This window comes from Dipodomys spectabilis, unplaced genomic scaffold (assembly GCF_019054845.1).
Source record: "Dipodomys spectabilis isolate Male_0828 unplaced genomic scaffold, ASM1905484v1 ptg000107l, whole genome shotgun sequence".
NCBI classification, from domain to species: domain Eukaryota; kingdom Metazoa; phylum Chordata; class Mammalia; order Rodentia; family Heteromyidae; genus Dipodomys; species Dipodomys spectabilis.
In genome coordinates this window covers 7,970,488-7,988,629 of record NW_024870784.1, presented here as the reverse complement: position 1 = coordinate 7,988,629, position 18,142 = coordinate 7,970,488, and the positions used below count along the sequence as shown (strand labels likewise).

The 18,142-nt window shown below is 61.8% G+C and overlaps 1 protein-coding gene across 2 annotated transcripts in view; it reads right to left on the bottom strand.

Moving 5' to 3' along the window:
• Positions 1-2,705: 2,705 nt before the first annotated feature.
• Pdxk (pyridoxal kinase) overlaps positions 2,706-18,142 on the bottom strand; it is a 34,173-nt gene continuing 18,736 nt past the window's right edge. For both annotated transcript variants that reach the window (XM_042687220.1, XM_042687221.1), the window contains exons 5-11: positions 17,389-17,435; positions 15,418-15,503; positions 14,684-14,729; positions 13,643-13,754; positions 12,559-12,695; positions 7,031-7,097; positions 2,706-6,840 (exon numbers count right to left, since the gene is read on the bottom strand). In XM_042687220.1, the coding sequence (XP_042543154.1) occupies positions 6,728-6,840; positions 7,031-7,097; positions 12,559-12,695; positions 13,643-13,754; positions 14,684-14,729; positions 15,418-15,503; positions 17,389-17,435 (608 nt within the window). In that variant the 3' untranslated portion in view covers positions 2,706-6,727. The remainder of the gene's footprint in view (positions 6,841-7,030; positions 7,098-12,558; positions 12,696-13,642; positions 13,755-14,683; positions 14,730-15,417; positions 15,504-17,388; positions 17,436-18,142) is intronic.

Below are 18,142 nucleotides of genomic sequence, written 5' to 3'. Positions count from 1 at the left end.
TACTGCCTTTTCTTGGGGGGAGTGGAGTAGGAGTCTGCACAGGGCTTGAACTCAGGGTCTGGGTGCTGTCTCTGAGCTTTTCTGCTCAAAGCTAGAGCTCCACCACTAAGCCACAGGTCTACTTCCAGCTTTTTGGTGGTTAGTTGGATACTTTCCTTCCTGGGCTGGTTCTGAACCACCATTCTCAGGTCTCGCCGCTCCAGTAGCTTGGATTACAGGCGTGAGCCACCAGTGCCCAGCCTGTCTTCTTTATCTTGGAATTTCTTTTTGCCTTCATCTGAAGTCGGGGTGGCCCCTGGCACCGCCCAAGGCCTGCCAGCGGCCTCTGCTGCCTGGGAAGGAGGAGGCCGTCCCTGGCAGGAGCAAGTGCCAGTCAGGGGCTGCCCAGGCTCCTCAGGCTGGCACCGCCGGGCGGCGGGCCCAGGCCCCCAGCCCGGCCTCACCCTCCCCACCACGCACCACCTCCCGCACTGTGTGTCCATTCCCACTCTGGCCACTCGAGGTGGCCCAGAGAGCTAAGGGTGTCCTCATGGCTGGGGGAGAACCGGGCGAGGCCACCACAGCCTCCGGCACTGTCTACCCGCCCTCTGGGAGGGCTGCTGCAGGGCAGGCTGGGGGGCTGGGGAGGCTGGGTTCTCCACAGCTGGTCACCGGTAGAACCAGATGCACTTGGTGCAAGAGAAAACTGCAGGCCTGGTCCTGTCCCGGCCGCCCCTGGCTGGGCATAGCTCAGGACACCATCTCTCCTGCCCGGGCTCCCTCCCTTCCCGTAGCTGAGTGCCAGGCTGAGCAGAGCTGCACGAGTCACCCGTGGCTTCCACCGCTGGAGCCAGAGTGCCTCCTTCCCCACCGTGACGACCCCTGCACCCTGTGAGGCGCAAGCTCATCCACCAGCGTCGGTCAGACGCCCATTCAAAGAGGTGCTTCCCGCCTCGTGGGCAGCAGGTGTGCCCATATAGCCAGGTGGCGCTCTGGGCAGGCCAGACCCCGGGGAGTGGGCCCGGCAGGGGTGCCAGCAGGTCCGCTCACCTGTGGCGTGCCGTGTACGGCACCCCTGTGCCTCTGTACAGGACAGGCAAGCTCCCCACTTCTGGGGGGCAGCTGCCTGGCCTAGTATGGGAAGGGGCCAAGAGGAGCTGCCCCCCTCCCCCCTTGGCAGTGGGCGCCGCCCTCCCCCCCAGGACCAAGTCATCAAAGAGCAGGGGTGCCCAGGCCACTCTTGCCTGGCACCACCCTGGGCTCTGGGGCCAGGAATGCAGCCCAGTGGACGCAGCCCAAATGCACAGGCCCGCTGGAGCACACCCAGGGGCCTCAGGGCCCCGGGAAGGCTGCTGGGCCCTGGCGGGACGAGGCTGGGGCTCGGCTAGGAGACACCCGGCACCGGCAGGTGCTGTAGACGCCCTCACTGGCAGCTGACGGCCACGTCCAGGAACCGCTGGGTCAGAGGCCTGTGGAGCAGCCCTCGTCCAGGCTCGCAGGTCAGGCGGGCAGCGTCCTGTCCGGGGCATCGTCGGTCACCAGTGGAGCCTGTGACCTGCCTCCCATCAAGTTCCACGTTCCTTTGGATTGAGTCCAGCCGGGGACCGGGGGCGCCACAGAGGGAGGCGGGCTGCAGGGGAGCCTAGTGTGCGCCAAGGAGCGCAGGCGGCAGCCAGGTGCCAAGGGCTGCTGTGCCCGCCCCCCCAGTCCATCTGGAATTGTATGAGTCTGCACAGCTGCCACAGGACCCTTACCTGTGAGGGTGGTGGCTGCAGCCAGGCTACTGCAACTGCTGTGTCCAGTAGCACTGCAAGTGGCTAGGCAGCAGCCACACCCCGCCCGCCCATCCATCCATCCATCCATCGGGTCCATCCGTCCTCACGCAGGGCACCCAGCACCCCCGCTGAGCGCCAGCGTCCCTGCCTAGCAGCCATGCTGTTGGACTGCTGAGGCTTCCCGCAGGAAGGCGTGGGTGAGTTCTCAGACCATGTATCCACAGCCAAGAGCAACACAATGTCGCCACCCAGTCATGCTGCAACTCTGAAACCCTAGCTACTCACAAGCATGAGATCTGAGCATCATAGTTTGAAGCCAGCCTGGGCAGGAAAGTCTGTGAGACTCTTATCTCCAATGAACTACCTAGAGCAGGACATGGAGCTGTGGCTCAAGTGATAGAGCACTAATCTTGAGCACAGAAGCTCAGGGACAGTGCCCAGGCCCTGACGTCAAGCCCCAACTGGCACACGCGTGTGTACACACGTGCGCGTGCGTGCGCACACGACAGGAGGCTGGCCCTCAGAACCTCGCAGGGTGGGGCTGGGAAGGTGCCCCACTTCTCTCATCCCCGTTACCTCCCCACCCCCAGCGCCCAGGCTCTCCCACATCCGGGAGACCCACCCTCTTCCCTCATGGTGGTAACAATGGCTGGTTTGGAGAGAGTTCCAAGGGAGCAAGAAATCACCATGCCTAGCTGAGCACTGGTGATTCATGCCTGTCATCCTAGCCACTCAGGAGGCTGAGGTCTGAGGATCACAGTTCAAAGCCAGCCCCGGCAGGAACGCCATGAGACTCTTATCTCCAATAAACCAGTCAAAAACCCAAAGTGGCGCTGTGAGTCAAGTGGTAGAGTGCTAGCCTTGAGCTGAAGAGCTGAGGGACAGCGCCTAGGTCAAGTTCAAGCCCCACGATCAACAACAACAACAAAAAAATCACCATGCCAACACAACTGCCATGAAAATATTTATTTGTGGATAATCACGAAAGTCAACAGGACCATCACAAAACAGACACGATCTCCACGGGCTCACAGCGCCCGAGTTTACGAACCCCACACAGGACAGCGCACAGAGTTGGGAGACACTGGCGCAGAGGCCACCTGCGTGCGCCCACAGGGGGGCAGGGCCTGGCGCCCCTCCCAGGAGGCCCGCCAAGACCTGCCAGCACCCGGGCCTGTGGCAGCAGCGCCAGCTTCCCGCTGGTTTAGTTGTGCAATAATTGGACTAAACTCCAACTACAGGTCTACACTAGGAATGAAGCAGCTATGAGGCCCGAAGCAGTCAGTGTCCTTGCACACTTCACGCTTCTGGGGGCTGTGCGAAACACAAGGAGAATTCACTCCCCTGCCAGAGCGGCTGAGCTCATCGGGACCGTGGCTTCAGGAACTTGGTGTCTCCCTGACCACAGCTGGGGGTGGCTTTGTCTCTGCCTTCCTGCCACTCAGACACCCTGGGACGCTGCTGGCCCAGTGAATCATTTTTCTGTTCCGCTGGCCCCAAGCTGCCCCTCCCCAGCCCCGGATCAGGCACGGGGAGCTCCGGTCTCCCAGCGGAGCGCGAGGGCACCGCCGCCCGCCCAGGACAGCGCAGCTCCGTGGGCAGACAGAGCAGTGCGGCTGGGCTGGGGCCACGCTGTCCTCTGTTCCCACCCACCTCTCCTTCTGCCTTCACTGCTATTTCAGAAGCGGCCTGCGGGGTGGTGACGCACCTCCAGCCAGGGCACTGGCCCCAGGGCCTCCAGAATTTCCTACCCCAAGTGGGTGGCCTATTCCAGGAAGATGGGGAAGTGCCCTGTGGGGGGGTGCGGGGAGGGGCACGGCACGGCTCCAGGCTTCATCATGACTCTGCATTGGGGGCCCGCCCCTTCCTCACAGCCCAGGCCAGGGCTGAGATGGAACCAGAACCTGTTCTAGGAACACAGCCTGGCACAGACTGTGGAGAACACTAAAACCCTGCCCGTTCTGCCAGACGCTAAAATGAAAAGCAACAGGGAAAACGACTCTTTTGAGTATGTAGCCAAAGCGGGCCTTGAATGTTGAATCCTCCTCCCTTGGTCTCCCAAGCACTGGGATTACAGGGGTGTGTGCCCGAATCTGGAAACAGCTTTCAGTTAGTAAAAAAAAAAAACAACAACTTTGAAATGCTAAAGTAACTCATAATAGTTTTGAACAAATAAACAGAGTTGTCCTGAAGGCGAACTATCGAGTAGAAGACATTACTTTTAGTTGGTCTTTGCACATTTAGAACAGAAATATCTTCACCAAGAACAGACTGCAGCCAACAGCGAAACCCACACACACCACCAAGCCCCACACCCAGCTGCCACGGAGGAAGACGGAGGCCCGGCCTCTTCACGGGGGGCAGGGCGAGACCGCAAGCCTAGCTCCCACCCAACGGAGAAAGATTGTGCTCCGAAGAACAAGTGGTAACAGGTTCTCCCTCCAGAGGGGCTCTGCTGTTTTACTCATCGGCCTGGAGGACCACAGGGACTGGCCTCACCGCGACCTCTGCTGGTGGGGGCCAGAACTGCACCGCTGGTGGCAGAAGCACCAGAGCCTGCAGGCCAGCGTGGCCTGTTGGACACCTCTCCACACTGAAGCAGGCACACCGAGTCCCACCACAGCCCCAACGCCCTCCACCGCCACCTGCGGAGCCAAACAGCGCTCCCCGACCCGGCCCTCCGCTAGGGGACTCAGGGCTTAAGAAGGCCCTCGGGCAGTGCTCCTGGGCAGCTGGCCTGTGGTATCCACAGCCTGACATGCTCCTTTGACAGAAAGGCTTCCTGGGACTCGCACACAGCTGCAGGGAAGGGCAGGAGGGAGGCCCTGGGGCCTGGCAGCAAAGAAGCCGGGGTGGAGGCCCCAGCAGCCGCACCCTGCGGACGGCAGTGGGCGGGGGCCGTGGGCCCCGCCAGGGCTTCCCAAGACACTACCCCAGTCATGTCTCAAACTCCAGAGCCCCCCTCTGGGGCTAAGCACGTGCTTAGGGTTCTGAGCAGGTCCCTGCTGGGCAAGGAGGCTGCCAGAATGGCTGGGAGCGGGAGGGGGAGGGGCTCCTCCTCCGCAGTCCAGCCTGGTGACACAGGGGCCTGTGGACCCCGGCAGCCCCAGGCCCCACTCAGCTCGGTGGCCTCCACCACAACCAAGTTTAAAACCTGGCTCTGACAAGCTTAAGAAAAGGACACAAAGCAAAGCACTCTCCGCACAATCCCTAACTTACACTACAAAAATAAGAGGCACGAGTTACCTTGAGGACTAAGCAAGACTCATGGATCTTCTTTAAAGTAGGCCTTCTCAGTTTCAACAGCTGGTTAAGGAAGGATGGAGTGCTTTCCGCTAAGGAAGCGGCTGCCCGCGCCCTCGCCTCCTGGAGCTTCTCTGACTTGCTAGCTTGTGTTACCGCACCCATCTGGAGCCACGCCAGGTCCACAGCCACCTTCAAGGGACCCTCGACCCCAGGCTGGGGCACCAGGGTCCCGAGACCTGCACAGCTCAGGTCTGCTTTCTGGGCAGGGACTTAGGACCTCACACACACGGGACGAACGTTCAGCACAGTGCCTCCCACTTCCCCTCGCTGCAGCGCCGTCCCCGGCTTGAGTCAGGAAACCGCGCCGCGCGGCACGGCCCGGGACCCTTCCCCACCTCCCTGGAGATGTACACAGGCACTGCCCCCAGGCCTGTGCTTGGGGTAGGGGATGTCCCTCACCCATCACCAGTGGCCACATGCCACCCTGGCCACTGCGTGGTGGTGGAAGGCCCCACGGAGGCGCAGGTGACTGCGGGCAGGAAACACAGGTCTGCTCTGCTTGGCAGCAGGGAACCAGCCAGCCGCAGCCAAGAAGTGTGGACCCTGTGCATTCAGACGCCCAGGGGGCGCGGTCATGGGGGGAGGAGTGGGGCCGGGCCCCCAGGGACCAGCGCCTCCTTGCGTGTGCCACTTCAGATGCCAGATAAGATTCTCCGTTCTTGCAGTGCTGCAAACAGAACCCAGGCCCTCACTGAACCCTGCCCTGGGCCGAGCCATACCCAGCCTGCTCCGTTCTTCACCTGGTGAGGCCGACTCCAGTGGGAAGGATACTTCTGAAGGAAGCAGATTTCCTAGGACCCGGGCATAGGGCTGTGGGGTGGGGGCAGGCCAGAGCCAGGAAGTCCCACTTGTGGCCATGCCTGGTCCCACTGAGCAGTGGACAGCTGGACTTGTGTTCAGTGTACACTATAGCCTTCAATGTCACAGCCTACTCTGGGGTCTGGCGCTGCCCCACCCCAGGGTGACACATGTGCCCTTGGAAGACTCCTGAGGGGAGGAGTTGGCAGTGAGGGCCGCTGGCCCGGCACAGGACACACACGGGCTGGGAGTGAAGTCCGCCACGCGGGCAGACGCCTCCTCCGCCTCCCTGCGGTCTACACACGCAGCGCCTCCACTCGACAACCGCAAGGCAGACTGGGAGCGTTTGGACAAAAACCAAACGTGGCTCCTCACGTCTCAAACCACCTGAGCAGCAGCAGCACCCTGTGCACGGGGTGTGCGAAGGCGGACGCACTGACCAACCTGTCCTCACAGGGCCCGCCTGGCGGACCGCACGTCCCAGAGACCCGGGGAGCAGCAATGAAGACGCGAGAATTGCAGCGGGCACAGGACAGGAGACCGGGGTGACAATACAGGTATCTGGCGATCTCAGAGCCAACGGCCCAACACAAGGCCCCCCGGACGGCAGGCGTGGGTGCCCGCGGGACCCTGAGCTGGTCCACACACGGCTGGGGCAGAGACAGGTTTCCAAATCACAAATTTCTATGACAGCTTTGTGGGTTTTTGGAAGAGCACAGCGGCACGTTTTCACAATTGGGACTAGCGGAGACCCGACACTCATGAAGGAACAATGTCAAGTTTAGGTCGTGGCTCTAAGGCAGACGTCAGGTGTTTTTCACAGGGATGAACATGAAGACACGGCCGCGCTGTGCGTCCGAGCGCAGCCCTCACAGCACCGTGGCCTGCACAACGATCTCGGGGTCCTCGATGTCCTTCTTGCTCTGGACCATTCTCAGCTCCAGCTCCGCCGGCCTGGGCTTCTGCCCTTCCCCAGCCTGAGCTTCAGGGTGCACAAGGAGTAGAGGGCACCGCTGGGAAGCCGGTGGGACATCAGCCCTCCTCCCTTCCCGTCAAGCCCCTTCTCCCTGAACTCCCCAACTGGAAGGGCTCTACACCTCCCCCACACAACCCTAACAGCAGGGGGGAGGGCAGAGGGCCAAGGGCGGGGGAGGGCAGGGCCTGGGCGGTACCTTGTGCATACTGCATGGTCCTCTGCAGAACGTGGTGCATGGCAGATACAGTCTTCTCACAGGCCACCTGCAGGAGGAGAGACGCTGTGCGCCGGCCTACCTGCTCTGCTCCTGGATGCCAGCCAGGGGGCCGAGGAGGAGCCGTCCACGGTCACACTGTGCCAGGGCCGGGGATGGCCGCCACAGGACAGTCCTCCACAAAGATGCCGGCTGCTATAGGACTTTTGTTGTTGTTGTTGCTTTTGTGGGGAGGGTCAGTTGTGGGACTTGAACTCAGGGCCTGAGCACTGTCCCTGAGCTTCTTAGTACTCAAAGCTAGTGTTCTACCACTTGAGCCACAGCGCCACTTCTGGCTTTTTTCTTATGTGGTGCTGAGGAATCGAACCCAGGGCCTCATGCATGCAAGGCAAGCACTCTACCACTGAGCCACCTTCCCAGCCCCAAGGCTGGCTTTTTTCAAACCTAGATCCTCAGATCTCGGCCTCCTGAGTAGCTAGTTTTGATGTAGAATGTACCCTGAGGTCCACAAGTCTTAGCCCTCAGGTCATTGGGGCAAGTACCCTCTAAGGGGTTTCCTGTTTCCTGACCACCCAAAGGTGAACAGCTTCCTGTCCCATGTGTCCATGCCATAACACACTGCCCCAAAGCAACAGGGACAGCGAGGACTGGCCAAACCCTGCCCTTCTTCAAGCACATTATCTCGGGTATTTATTCTGTTCCAGTAACAGAGAGCTAAGTGCCATGTTAAGCACTGGGCAGGTATGTGTGCCGGGCAGGTGTGAGCACCGCATGCTGAGCACCGGGCAGGTGTGAGTGCCGGGCAGGTGTGCGCACCACACCCTGAGCACCCGGCAGGTGTGAGCGCCGGGCAGGTGTGTGCACCACACGCAGAGCACCGGGCAGGTGTGCACGCCGGGCAGGTGTGAGCACCACACGCAGAGCGCCGGGCAGGTGTGCACGCCGGGCAGGTGTGAGCACCACACCCTGAGCACCGGGCAGGTGTGAGCACCACACGCAGAGCGCCGGGCAGGTGTGCACGCCGGGCAGGTGTGAGCACCACACGCAGAGCACCGGGCAGGTGTGCACGCCGGGCAGGTGTGAGCACCACACGCAGAGCGCCGGGCAGGTGTGCGCGCCGGGCAGGTGTGCGCACCACACCCTGAGCACCGGGCAGGTGTGAGCACCACACGCAGAGCACCGGGCAGGTGTGAGCGCCGGGCAGGTGTGCGCACCACACCCTGAGCACCCGGCAGGTGTGAGCACCACACGCAGAGCACCGGGCAGGTGTGAGCGCCGGGCAGGTGTGTGCACCACACGCAGAGCGCCGGGCAGGTGTGAGCGCCGGGCAGGTGTGTGCACCACACGCAGAGCGCCGGGCAGGTGTGAGCACCACACGCAGAGCGCCGGGCAGGTGTGAGCGCCGGGCAGGTGTGCGCACCACACCCTGAGCACCGGGCAGGTGTGAGCACCACACGCAGAGCACCGGGCAGGTGTGAGCGCCGGGCAGGTGTGTGCACCACACGCAGAGCGCCGAGCAGGTGTGAGCGCCGGGCAGGTGTGTGCACCACACGCAGAGCGCCGGGCAGGTGTGAGCACCACACGCAGAGCGCCGGGCAGGTGTGAGCACCACACGCAGAGCGCCGGGCAGGTGTGAGCACCACACGCAGAGCGCCGGGCAGGTGTGAGCACCACACGCAGAGCGCCGGGCAGGTGTGAGCACCACACGCAGAGCGCCGGGCAGGTGTGCGTGCCGGGCAGGTGTGAGCACCACACGCTGAGCACCGGGCAGGTGTGTGTGCCGGGCAGGTGTGAGCACCATACGCAGAGCGCCGGGCAGGTGTGAGCGCCGGGCAGGTGTGTGCACCACACGCAGAGCACCGGGCAGGGGTGAGCGCCGGGCAGGTGTGTGCACCACACGCAGAGCGCCGGGCAGGTGTGAGCACCACACGCAGAGCGCCGGGCAGGTGTGAGTGCCAGGCAGGTGTGCGCACCACACCCTGAGCACCGGGCAGGTGTGAGCACCACACGCAGAGCACCGGGCAGGTGTGAGCGCCGGGCAGGTGTGTGCACCACACGCAGAGCACCGGGCAGGTGTGAGCACCACACGCAGAGCACCGGGCAGGTGTGCGCGCCGGGCAGGTGTGAGCACCACACGCTGAGCACCGGGCAGGTGTGCGCACCGGGCAGGTGTGAGCACCACATGCAGAGCACCGGGCAGGTGTGCGCGCCGGGCAGGTGTGAACACCACACGCTGAGCACCGGGCAGGTGTGTGTGCCGGGCAGGTGTGAGCACCACACGCTGAGCGCCGGGCAGATGTGAGCACCACACGCAGAGCACCGGGCAGGTGTGAGCGCCGGGCAGGTGTGCGCACCACACCCTGAGCACCCGGCAGGTGTGAGCACCACACGCAGAGCACCGGGCAGGTGTGAGCGCCGGGCAGGTGTGTGCACCACACGCAGAGCGCCGGGCAGGTGTGAGCACCACACGCAGAGCGCCGGGCAGGTGTGAGCGCCGGGCAGGTGTGCGCACCACACCCTGGGCACCGGGCTGGTGTGAGCACCACACGCAGAGCACCGGGCTGGTGTGAGCGCCGGGCAGGTGTGTGCACCACACGCAGAGCACCAGGCAGGTGTGAGCACCACATGCAGAGCACCGGGCAGGTGTGCACGCCGGGCAGGTGTGAGCACCACACGCTGAGCACCGGGCAGGTGTGTGCGCCGGGCAGGTGTGAGCACCACACGCAGAGCACCGGGCAGGTGTGCGCGCCGGGCAGGTGTGAGCACCACACGCTGAGCACCGGGCAGGTGTGTGTGCCGGGCAGGTGTGAGCACCACACGCTGAGCACCGGGCAGGTGTGCGCGCCGGGCAGGTGTGAACACCACACGCAGAGCACCGGGCAGGTGTGAGCGCCGGGCAGGTGTGCGCACCACACCCTGAGCACCGGGCAGGTGTGCGCGCCGGGCAGGTGTGAGCACCACACGCTGAGCACCAGGCAGGTGTGTGTGCGCCAGGCAGGTGTGAGCACTGGGCAGGTGTGAGCGCCAGGGAGGTGTGAACACTGGGCAGGTGTATGTGCCAGGCAGGTGTGCGTGCCAGGCAGGTGTGCACGCCAGGCAAGTGTGTATGCGCCAGGCAGGTGTGCACACCAGGCAGGTATGCACGCCAGGCAGGTGTGCGCGCCAGGCAGGTGTGAGCACCGGGCAATTGTGAGTGCTGGGCAGGTGTGCGGGCCAGGCAGGTGTGAGCGCCAGGCAGGTGTGAGCACCGGGCAAGTGTGAGTGCTGGACAGGTGTGAGTGCCGGACAGGTGTGCGCACCATGCAAGTGTGAGTGCTGGGCAGGTGTGTGCGCCAGGCAGGTGTGTGCACCAGGCAGGTGTGCGCGCCAGGCAGGTGTGAGCACTGGGCAAGTGTGAGTGCTGGGCAGGTGTGCGCGCCAGGCAGGTGTGAGCACTGGGCAGGTGTATGCGCCAGGCAGGTGTGTGCACCAGGCAGGTGTGCACGCCAGGCAGGTGTGTATGTGCCAGGCAGGTGTGCACGCCAGGCAGGTGTGCATGCCAGGCAGGTGTGAGCACCGGGCAAGTGTGAGTGCTGGGCAGGTGTGCAGCAGTGAAGTCACCACCTCCCTCCAGACCACACGCGCCTCACAGGAAAAAGCTGTTATCTCAGGACTTTGTTAACCTTGCAGAGTCCCAGGTTTAAAAAAAAAGCCAGACTGGAGGCATGGCTCAAATGGAAGAGCACCTGACAAGTCTGACAAGCACAGGGTCCTGCATTCAAACCTCAGTACAAAGAAATAAATAAAGCGCCAGGAGCTGGTGGCTCACTCCTGTCATCATGGCTACTCAGGAGGCTGAGATCTGAGGATCTTGGTTCAAAGATCCTCAGCCTGGGCAGGAAAATGCATGAGAGTCTTAGCTCCAATTAACCACAGAAAACCAGAAGTGGTGCTATGGCTCAAGTGGTAGAGTGCTCGCCTTGAGCTGAAGAGCAAAGGGACAGTGCCCAGGCCCAGAGTTCAAGCCCCATGACCGACAGAAAACAAACAAAAAGTTCCCAGGATTAACTGTTTACAAAGACGCTCAGCAAGGAGTGTGACCTGCCAGCCAGAGCACTCCGTTCAAACCCCCAGACCCTCAAAGGAAAGGTTCTGTATGGGAAAGACCTAGCAACTCAAGGCTTAGGAGGCTCAGCAAGTGCACAACACTGAACCTGAGTCAAAGGCTTGGGACTGTGAAGTAAGAACTCCTCTGGGCAAGCCTCCGCTAGCCCTGGCAGCCAGCTACACCCCACAGGTGTGGCTCAGCCTCTGCCCGAGGGAGGAAGGAGGGGCGGTATGGTGAGGAAATCCCACATTCCAGCCTCCCGGTCAGGACTGCAGTGGGCCTGGTGCACAAAGACCACAGTGACTCCTTCATTTTACAAATAAGGAGCCAAAGACAGCTGGTCTACCTGCCGGGAAGGGAGCGCCACACAAGGGCAGGGCCAGGGACCACTTTCAGGCCCCCACTTCTGATTCGTCCCTCCTAGAGTGAGCAGGGACAGTGAATGGAACAGGGCACAGGTGCACAATTGCACACTCTACCACACCCTGGGCCAGTCCAATCCTGTTATCAACCATCCCCTGTCAGCTGACGGCGCCTCCCTCACAAACCACCTGATAAGCGGTCAGGACACCACTGCTCTGCAGGAGTCAAAGAACCAAGGGGCACAGCAGCAAGCATCCCAGCGCCAGGAGCTTACCTGGGCTGCCCCTCCCGGCCACGGCGCAGCTGGCCCAGTCTGCGCCTAAGCAAAGCCTCTGTGTCTGTGGAAGCGCGTGCACTGTGTGGACAGACAGCTCCATGCTAAGGCCACACGCCCTGTCTGCCCACCCCCACCCTCGGGCCGGCTGCCAGCGAACACACTGGGATTGGATGCCTTTCCGGGTGTGTGTCCCGGGTCACTAGGGATGAAGCAGGGGAACCGCACCAGGCTCGGTTGGGCTCCTCCCTGACTGGCTTTTTGTGTGTGAGTGTGGTACTGGGGCTTGAACTCAGGACCCCACGTTCTTACCTGACTCTTTCACTCAAGGCTGGCGCTTTAGCACTGGAGCCCAGCTCCACTTTTGGCTTTTTAGTAGTTAATTGAAGATAAGCCTCATGGAATTTTCTGTTCAGGCTGGCTTTGAACTGAGGTATCAGACCTCAGCCTTCTGTCTAGCTAGGTCACAGGCATGAGACACCAGTGGCCGGTTCTGAGCTTTTTCCAGAGGCACTGTGGACGAATCCAGGGCTCTGCACTTGTCAGGCAGGCGCTCTATCACCAAACCACATCTTTGGGCCCCGTGGGTCCCCAACACTGGCTTACCCCGGCCCAGCAGGCTTCTCACGTCCCTGCTTCCCCAACGGGAGGGGAGAGAGCGCAGTCCACCGGGCCGGTCTCCTCACCCTCTCTGGGGCCAGTGCTTGGACTCAGGGGTCGAGCCAAGCCTGTCCCCCTTCTTGCCCAGGGTGGCCGGGGCCGCTCAGGAGCTGCGAGTAGGCTGACCTTCAGGTTGTCCGGGTGCTTGTGCGTCCACGCAAGAAGCATGGCGGCAAAGAGGTCCCCGGTGCCCACGAAGACGGCATCCACCTTGCGCATCTCCATGCGGATCCGCTGGGTGGCCGTGGAGCCGTCGGGCCTCCCTGAGGACAAGGCAGCAGGTCACTGGCTGTGACTTGCCCCCTCCCCCACAGCCGCGGTAGCACGGGGGGCCCGGGGCAACCTCCTTCAGAGTCCTGGACCCCCAACTGCCACGTGTGGCCTGAGAGGATGGGAAAGCCTGGAACTGGAGCGGGTGGACTGCTGCCTGGATGTACTCAAGTGTGTGCGCGCGTGCCTGGGCACATACGTGTGTGCACACACACGTGACAGCTGCAGAGCAGGGAGATCACAGCTGCAGTGCCCACCAGGGCCAGTGGGTACAACCTGGAGGGCACTGTCTTACCACAAGACCCGCTGTCCTTCCTTGCCACTAACATCATTCAGTGAAAAGCAGTCCAAATGGTCTATTTTTGGCCAGTTCTGGACTTGAACTCAGGGCTGGGTGTAGTCCCTAAGCTTCTTTAACTTAAGGCTAATGCCCCACCCCTTGGACCGCAGCACCAGCTCCGGCTTATCCTGTGTGTGTGGTACTGAGGAATGGAACCCAGGGCTTCATGCATGCTGGGCGAGCACTCCTCCACCTCTGAGCCACCTTCCCAGCCCCATCCAGGTGGCTTTTGTGCAATCAAGCTACCCAGCCAAGCGTAAGGCTGCTTCCTGTGGGCGGGGCACAGGCCCAGCCCTGAGGCCTGGTCCACCTGAGCCGGTCTGTGCTGCCTCCCTGGCACAGGACAGGACGGGCAGTCAGGAGCCCGCATGGAGACGACGCAACCCTGGCAGCACCAGCACCCCCAGGCTCAGCGCAGGGTGCCCTGCAGGGTTCCCTGCAGGACCTGCTCTGACCTCTGACCCGACCTCCAACTCCTGTGAAATTAGCCATCTACTGAGAAAGACACGACTTCCCTTTGCCAAGCCCCAAACCAACCCTGGAGCTCAGAGGTCAGCGGTCCGGGCCGCGGGGCGGGCGCCGGCCCGGGGTGGTACTTACGCATCCTCTGGCTGCCCAGGGCGATCAGGTAGTCACTGCCCCGGGGGGCGGGCAGGTCAGAGCTGGTGATGACCACTGTGTCGGGGCCCATAGAGTGCAGCATGTCCATCACCTGCGGGGACGCAGGGCCTATCACACCGCGGCCACGCCCCCTCCGCCTCCACAGCTCCCTGTGGCTGGCCTGGTCACCCGCCGCAAGGGGGGCCGGGCGAGGCCACCAGACACAGCAGCCCGGGGCAGGCCCGAGACAGGACCGGGGGGAGTACTCAGAAAACCACCCCCGGCCAAGCCCACCCAGGACAACCAAGGCCCCATCTTCTGTTGGGGTCACTGAAACAGTGAAGGTGAAGAAGCCAGGAGCCCCTGCCAGCCTGGACAGGCCACACAGGGCCCCATGGGCCGGAGGACACCCCCTCACAGCAGGGCAGGCCGGCTGCCCAGCCACCGCAACAGAGACAACTTCTCTATCAGCTGGCTTTGGCCACCCTCTTGGAAGCCCGTGTCCTTCCTGAAGCCATTCAGAGTAGGGCCCCTAAGTGGGCACAGGGGCCACAGGCCGAGCCCAAGATGTGACTCTCTTTCTCCACCCCTCCCTCACACACACAGTGTCACGCACGACATGACATACAGTGGGCCCTAGGATTCTGTGGAGACGATGCGGAGCTCCACAGCGCCCAGCACACAGAAGGCCTCTGCAGATGCGTGGCTGCAGAGGCTGACCCAGCCCCTCAGACGCGACTCAGACAAGGCCACAGCGGAGGGACCATGTCCACTGTCCCATCGCTAGGACGCTGTCCTCCTGGGGGGACTGAGACCTTAGAGAACAGCGCTCGTGGGGATACGTCCCAGCCGCTCAGGACATCACCTCAGTGCTGCAGGGATGAGCGGAGCAGACCAAGGCCGCTGGGCCGCTGGGGATGGAGTGTCAGAGGTGCCCGTGGAGCAGCGGGAAAGCAGCTACTGCTGTGCCAGCCTCGACTTCCCCAAACATGTATGTGGCTGCCCCCCAAACTAGGGAGCAGCTCTCAAAGGTCTCCTTACCACTAGCGCTTCTTCCTGGCTGTGGATCTTTCTGCCGCTCAGCAACCTGGAAGACAGACGAAAGGACACAAGGTGAGCCGCTGCCTGGCCTGGCCGCCTCCCCAGGGAACCAGCTCAGCCTCCGCGGCCGCCACAGGGGCCCAGGGGACCTGGGGGGGGGGGGGGTAAGAGTGGGTTTAAAGGGAAATGTTGCACAGGACAGGGGTTGGGGAGGCCTAAATTGTGGTGAGAAGGGTGGAGAACAGCAGGGCAGAATCTGCCACCCACACCGCAGCACCCAGCACCAGCCAATTGAGCGTGCCACAGAATTCCGAGGACTGTGAATACGTGCCATTCGCCCAGGAGGCCACCAACGGCTCAGGGTCCCCAAGTTGAGATGGACCCAGTTCAAGGAATCCCAGCTGCCAAAAAGCCTAGAGTCTGGGGCCCGCACGGCGTGCACCTCTCGTGCTGAGCGGCAGGGCGACCTCCTGCTCTGCGCCCCCGTTTCCCAGGGCTTCCCCAGCCACAGCATGGCAGCCTGTCGCCAGGCGCTCCGGCCCCGCATGCCCTGGAGGGCCAGGACGCCTCCTTCTCCCTCGCGTGCCCAGTCCTCACAAGTCCCAGCCAGCTGTCAGCTCTGCTGCCTCCTAGAGGCGAGGCCAGCCCCCCGCAGCCTGGCTGAGGCCTGGTGGGGGTGGGGACAGGTGGAGAATGTGGGTGCCAGGCTGATGCGCGGGTGCTGAGTTACTTACTCAGCCTCGAACTGGTTGGGAGTTATGATGTCTGCCACCGGCACCACTTTCTCCCTGTACACTGGAAGGAGGTCCTCTGGAACGTACTGGAGAGCAGAGGAGAAGGCAGGAAAGGTCACCACACAGCAAGGGCAGAGGAGGCTCGACCCAAAGCACTCGGGGCGGATCCCAGCTAGGGTCTGTGGGGACAACTGGGGCAGGCACGGGAGCCCAGGGGTCACCACGGGTCCTGAGGTGGAGATGGGGGAAGGGATGGCACAAGGCTTCACTCAGGCCCGGGCAGAAGGGTGTTTGAGATCAAAAACCTCAGTTCGTGGGTCAACAGACTGGAAGACCAAGGGAGGGAGGGAGGGAGGGCGGCAGTCAGGAAGCGGGGGAAGTGACCGGGACAGAGGGCGCATCCCCGGCCGGGGGTGCTGGGTGCCCATCTGGCTCTAGGAATCTGACTCGCAGGTGACTTCCTCTCTCTACCCAGGTCAGGGCTATGTGCCAGTGTATCCAAGACTGGACGGGAGGAGCAGGTGATGAGAACTAGCCTTAAGTGAAAAAGCCACCCTCGGGCAGGAAGCTCTGAGCTCTAGGACAGCACTAACATACACTAAAAAAAAATCTGGGAAGGCGGCTCAGTGGTAGATCGCTTGCTTAGCACGCATGAAGCCCTGGGTTCGATTCCTCAGTATCACATACACAGAAAAAGCCAGAAGTGGAGCAGTGGCTCAAGGGGTAGAGCGCTAGCCTTGAGCAAAAAGAAGCATTAGGGACAGCGCTCAGGCCTTGAGTTCAAGCCCCAGGACTGACTTTGGGGGCTGGGGCGTCAGCGGCAGCATGCTTGCCTAGCACTGTAGGGCTCTGGTGTGACCTCCAGCATTGCAAGCGTGAAATCCACGCTTGTCTGGAGGGAGGAGCCAGTCATGCTTTTTCCTAGAGCCCCAAGAGGCAGCGTTTCTGTCACCAGAGTCCAGCACATTATCTCAGGTCCAAACTGGCCTGGGCTCCCAGGACTAAAGCAACCTGAAGAAAACCAGGACGGGCCTGCTAACACCCTCACGTGGACAGAGCCTCAGATCTTCTGCTTGGGTCAGTTGAGCACGCTGCAGTGAGCAACAGCAAGAAAGGAGGGGTGGGCCTATGAAAAGTGCCTTCCAGCAAACAGAGAAAGTGGGTGGACGGAAGCCGGGCGCCGGCGGCCCATGCCCGTCAGCCTAGCCACTCAGGAGGCTGAGAGCTGAGGATTGAGGCTCAAAGCCAGCCCAGGCAGGAAAGTCCAGGAGACTTATCTCCAATAAACCACCAGAAAGCCAGAAGTGGTGCTGTGGCTCAAGTGGCAGAGGGCTCTCCCTGAGCTCTTCAAGAGCTCTTGAAGAGCTCAGGGACAGTGCCCAGGCCCAGAGTTCAAGCCTCACGACCGACAAAAATGAAAAGAAAAAAAAGAAAGCGGATGGGAAGGTAGCCTCTGAGGAAGCCAGCCATCTGGCATGGGTGGGCGTCCACTGCCACCAGCCTCAGATGCTGACCAAGCAGGGCAGAGGGCCCGGGCCTGTCCAGCGCTGGGGTACCCCAAGCCCCGCCACCTTCCACACCCAGGCATTCACAGCGAGCGATCGGACAGGTCACACAACACCAATGGAGGTACACGCTAGAGCCGTTTGGGTCTTGAACTTGGAAGGCTGTTCTTGTGAGCTCGTTGCGATTTTCGCATGTCTAAGTAGTCAGGAAGGAAACCATCAGACCAAAGGTAACGTGAAAATGATTGCAAATTCCACGCAGAAATGTTGCTGACACGGTCATACCCACGGACCCACTGTCTGTGTCCATGGCACAGCTGCACAAGGCCTGGCGAGGCCGGCCTCCCCTTCCTACCAGAGGAGCTGGCCAGCCCCGGCGGGAGCCTGGCCGGCAAGCGGGGGAGGGCCCTACTTCCGGGGTCCAGCACAGCTGTGCGTGCGAGTCACGACAGCAGGGAAGACTCACCATGTATCCTTCGCCGCTCCACTTGTCCCCCATCACGGGATCACACACTGCAGAGACACAAGGCCTGGTCAGCAGCGGCCCTCCCGCCGACCTCCACGTGACGTGCAGAACAGGCAACAGGAACTTGGCCATTTCAGCCTTTTTTTTTTTGTTGCCAGTCGTGGGGCATAAACTCTGGGCGCTGTCCCTCAGCTCTTCAGCTCTTCAGCTCAAGGCTAGTGCTCTACCACTTGAGCCACAGTGCAACTTCCAGTTTTCTTGGGAGATGAGTCTCATGGAAGCCGGGTGCTGGTGGCTCACACCTGTAATCCTAGTTACTCAGAGGCTGAGATCTGAGGATTGTGGTTCAAAGCCAACCTGGGCAGGAAAGTCTGTGAGACTCTTATTCCAATAAACCACCAGAAAACTGGAAATGGCTCAAGCAGTAGAGCGCTAGCCTTGAGCTGAAGAGCTGAGGGACAGTGCCCAGGCCCAGAGTTCAAGCCCCATGACCGAAAAAAATAAGTCTCATGGTCTTTCCTGCCTGGGCTGGCTTTGAACTATGATCCTCAGCTCTCAGCCTCCTGAGTAGCTGACGGGTGTGAGCTGCCAGCCCCAGCTCATTTGAGTCTTTCTTATGCACATGAACCCAGTACTCCCATGCCATATAACCAGCACTACCATTCATAGCCAAATGTCTTCTTCTCCCCAGGCAGAAGCTCTGGCTGGGACTGCAGGTGTGAGCCACTGGCTTTGATCACCACATACAGAGCAG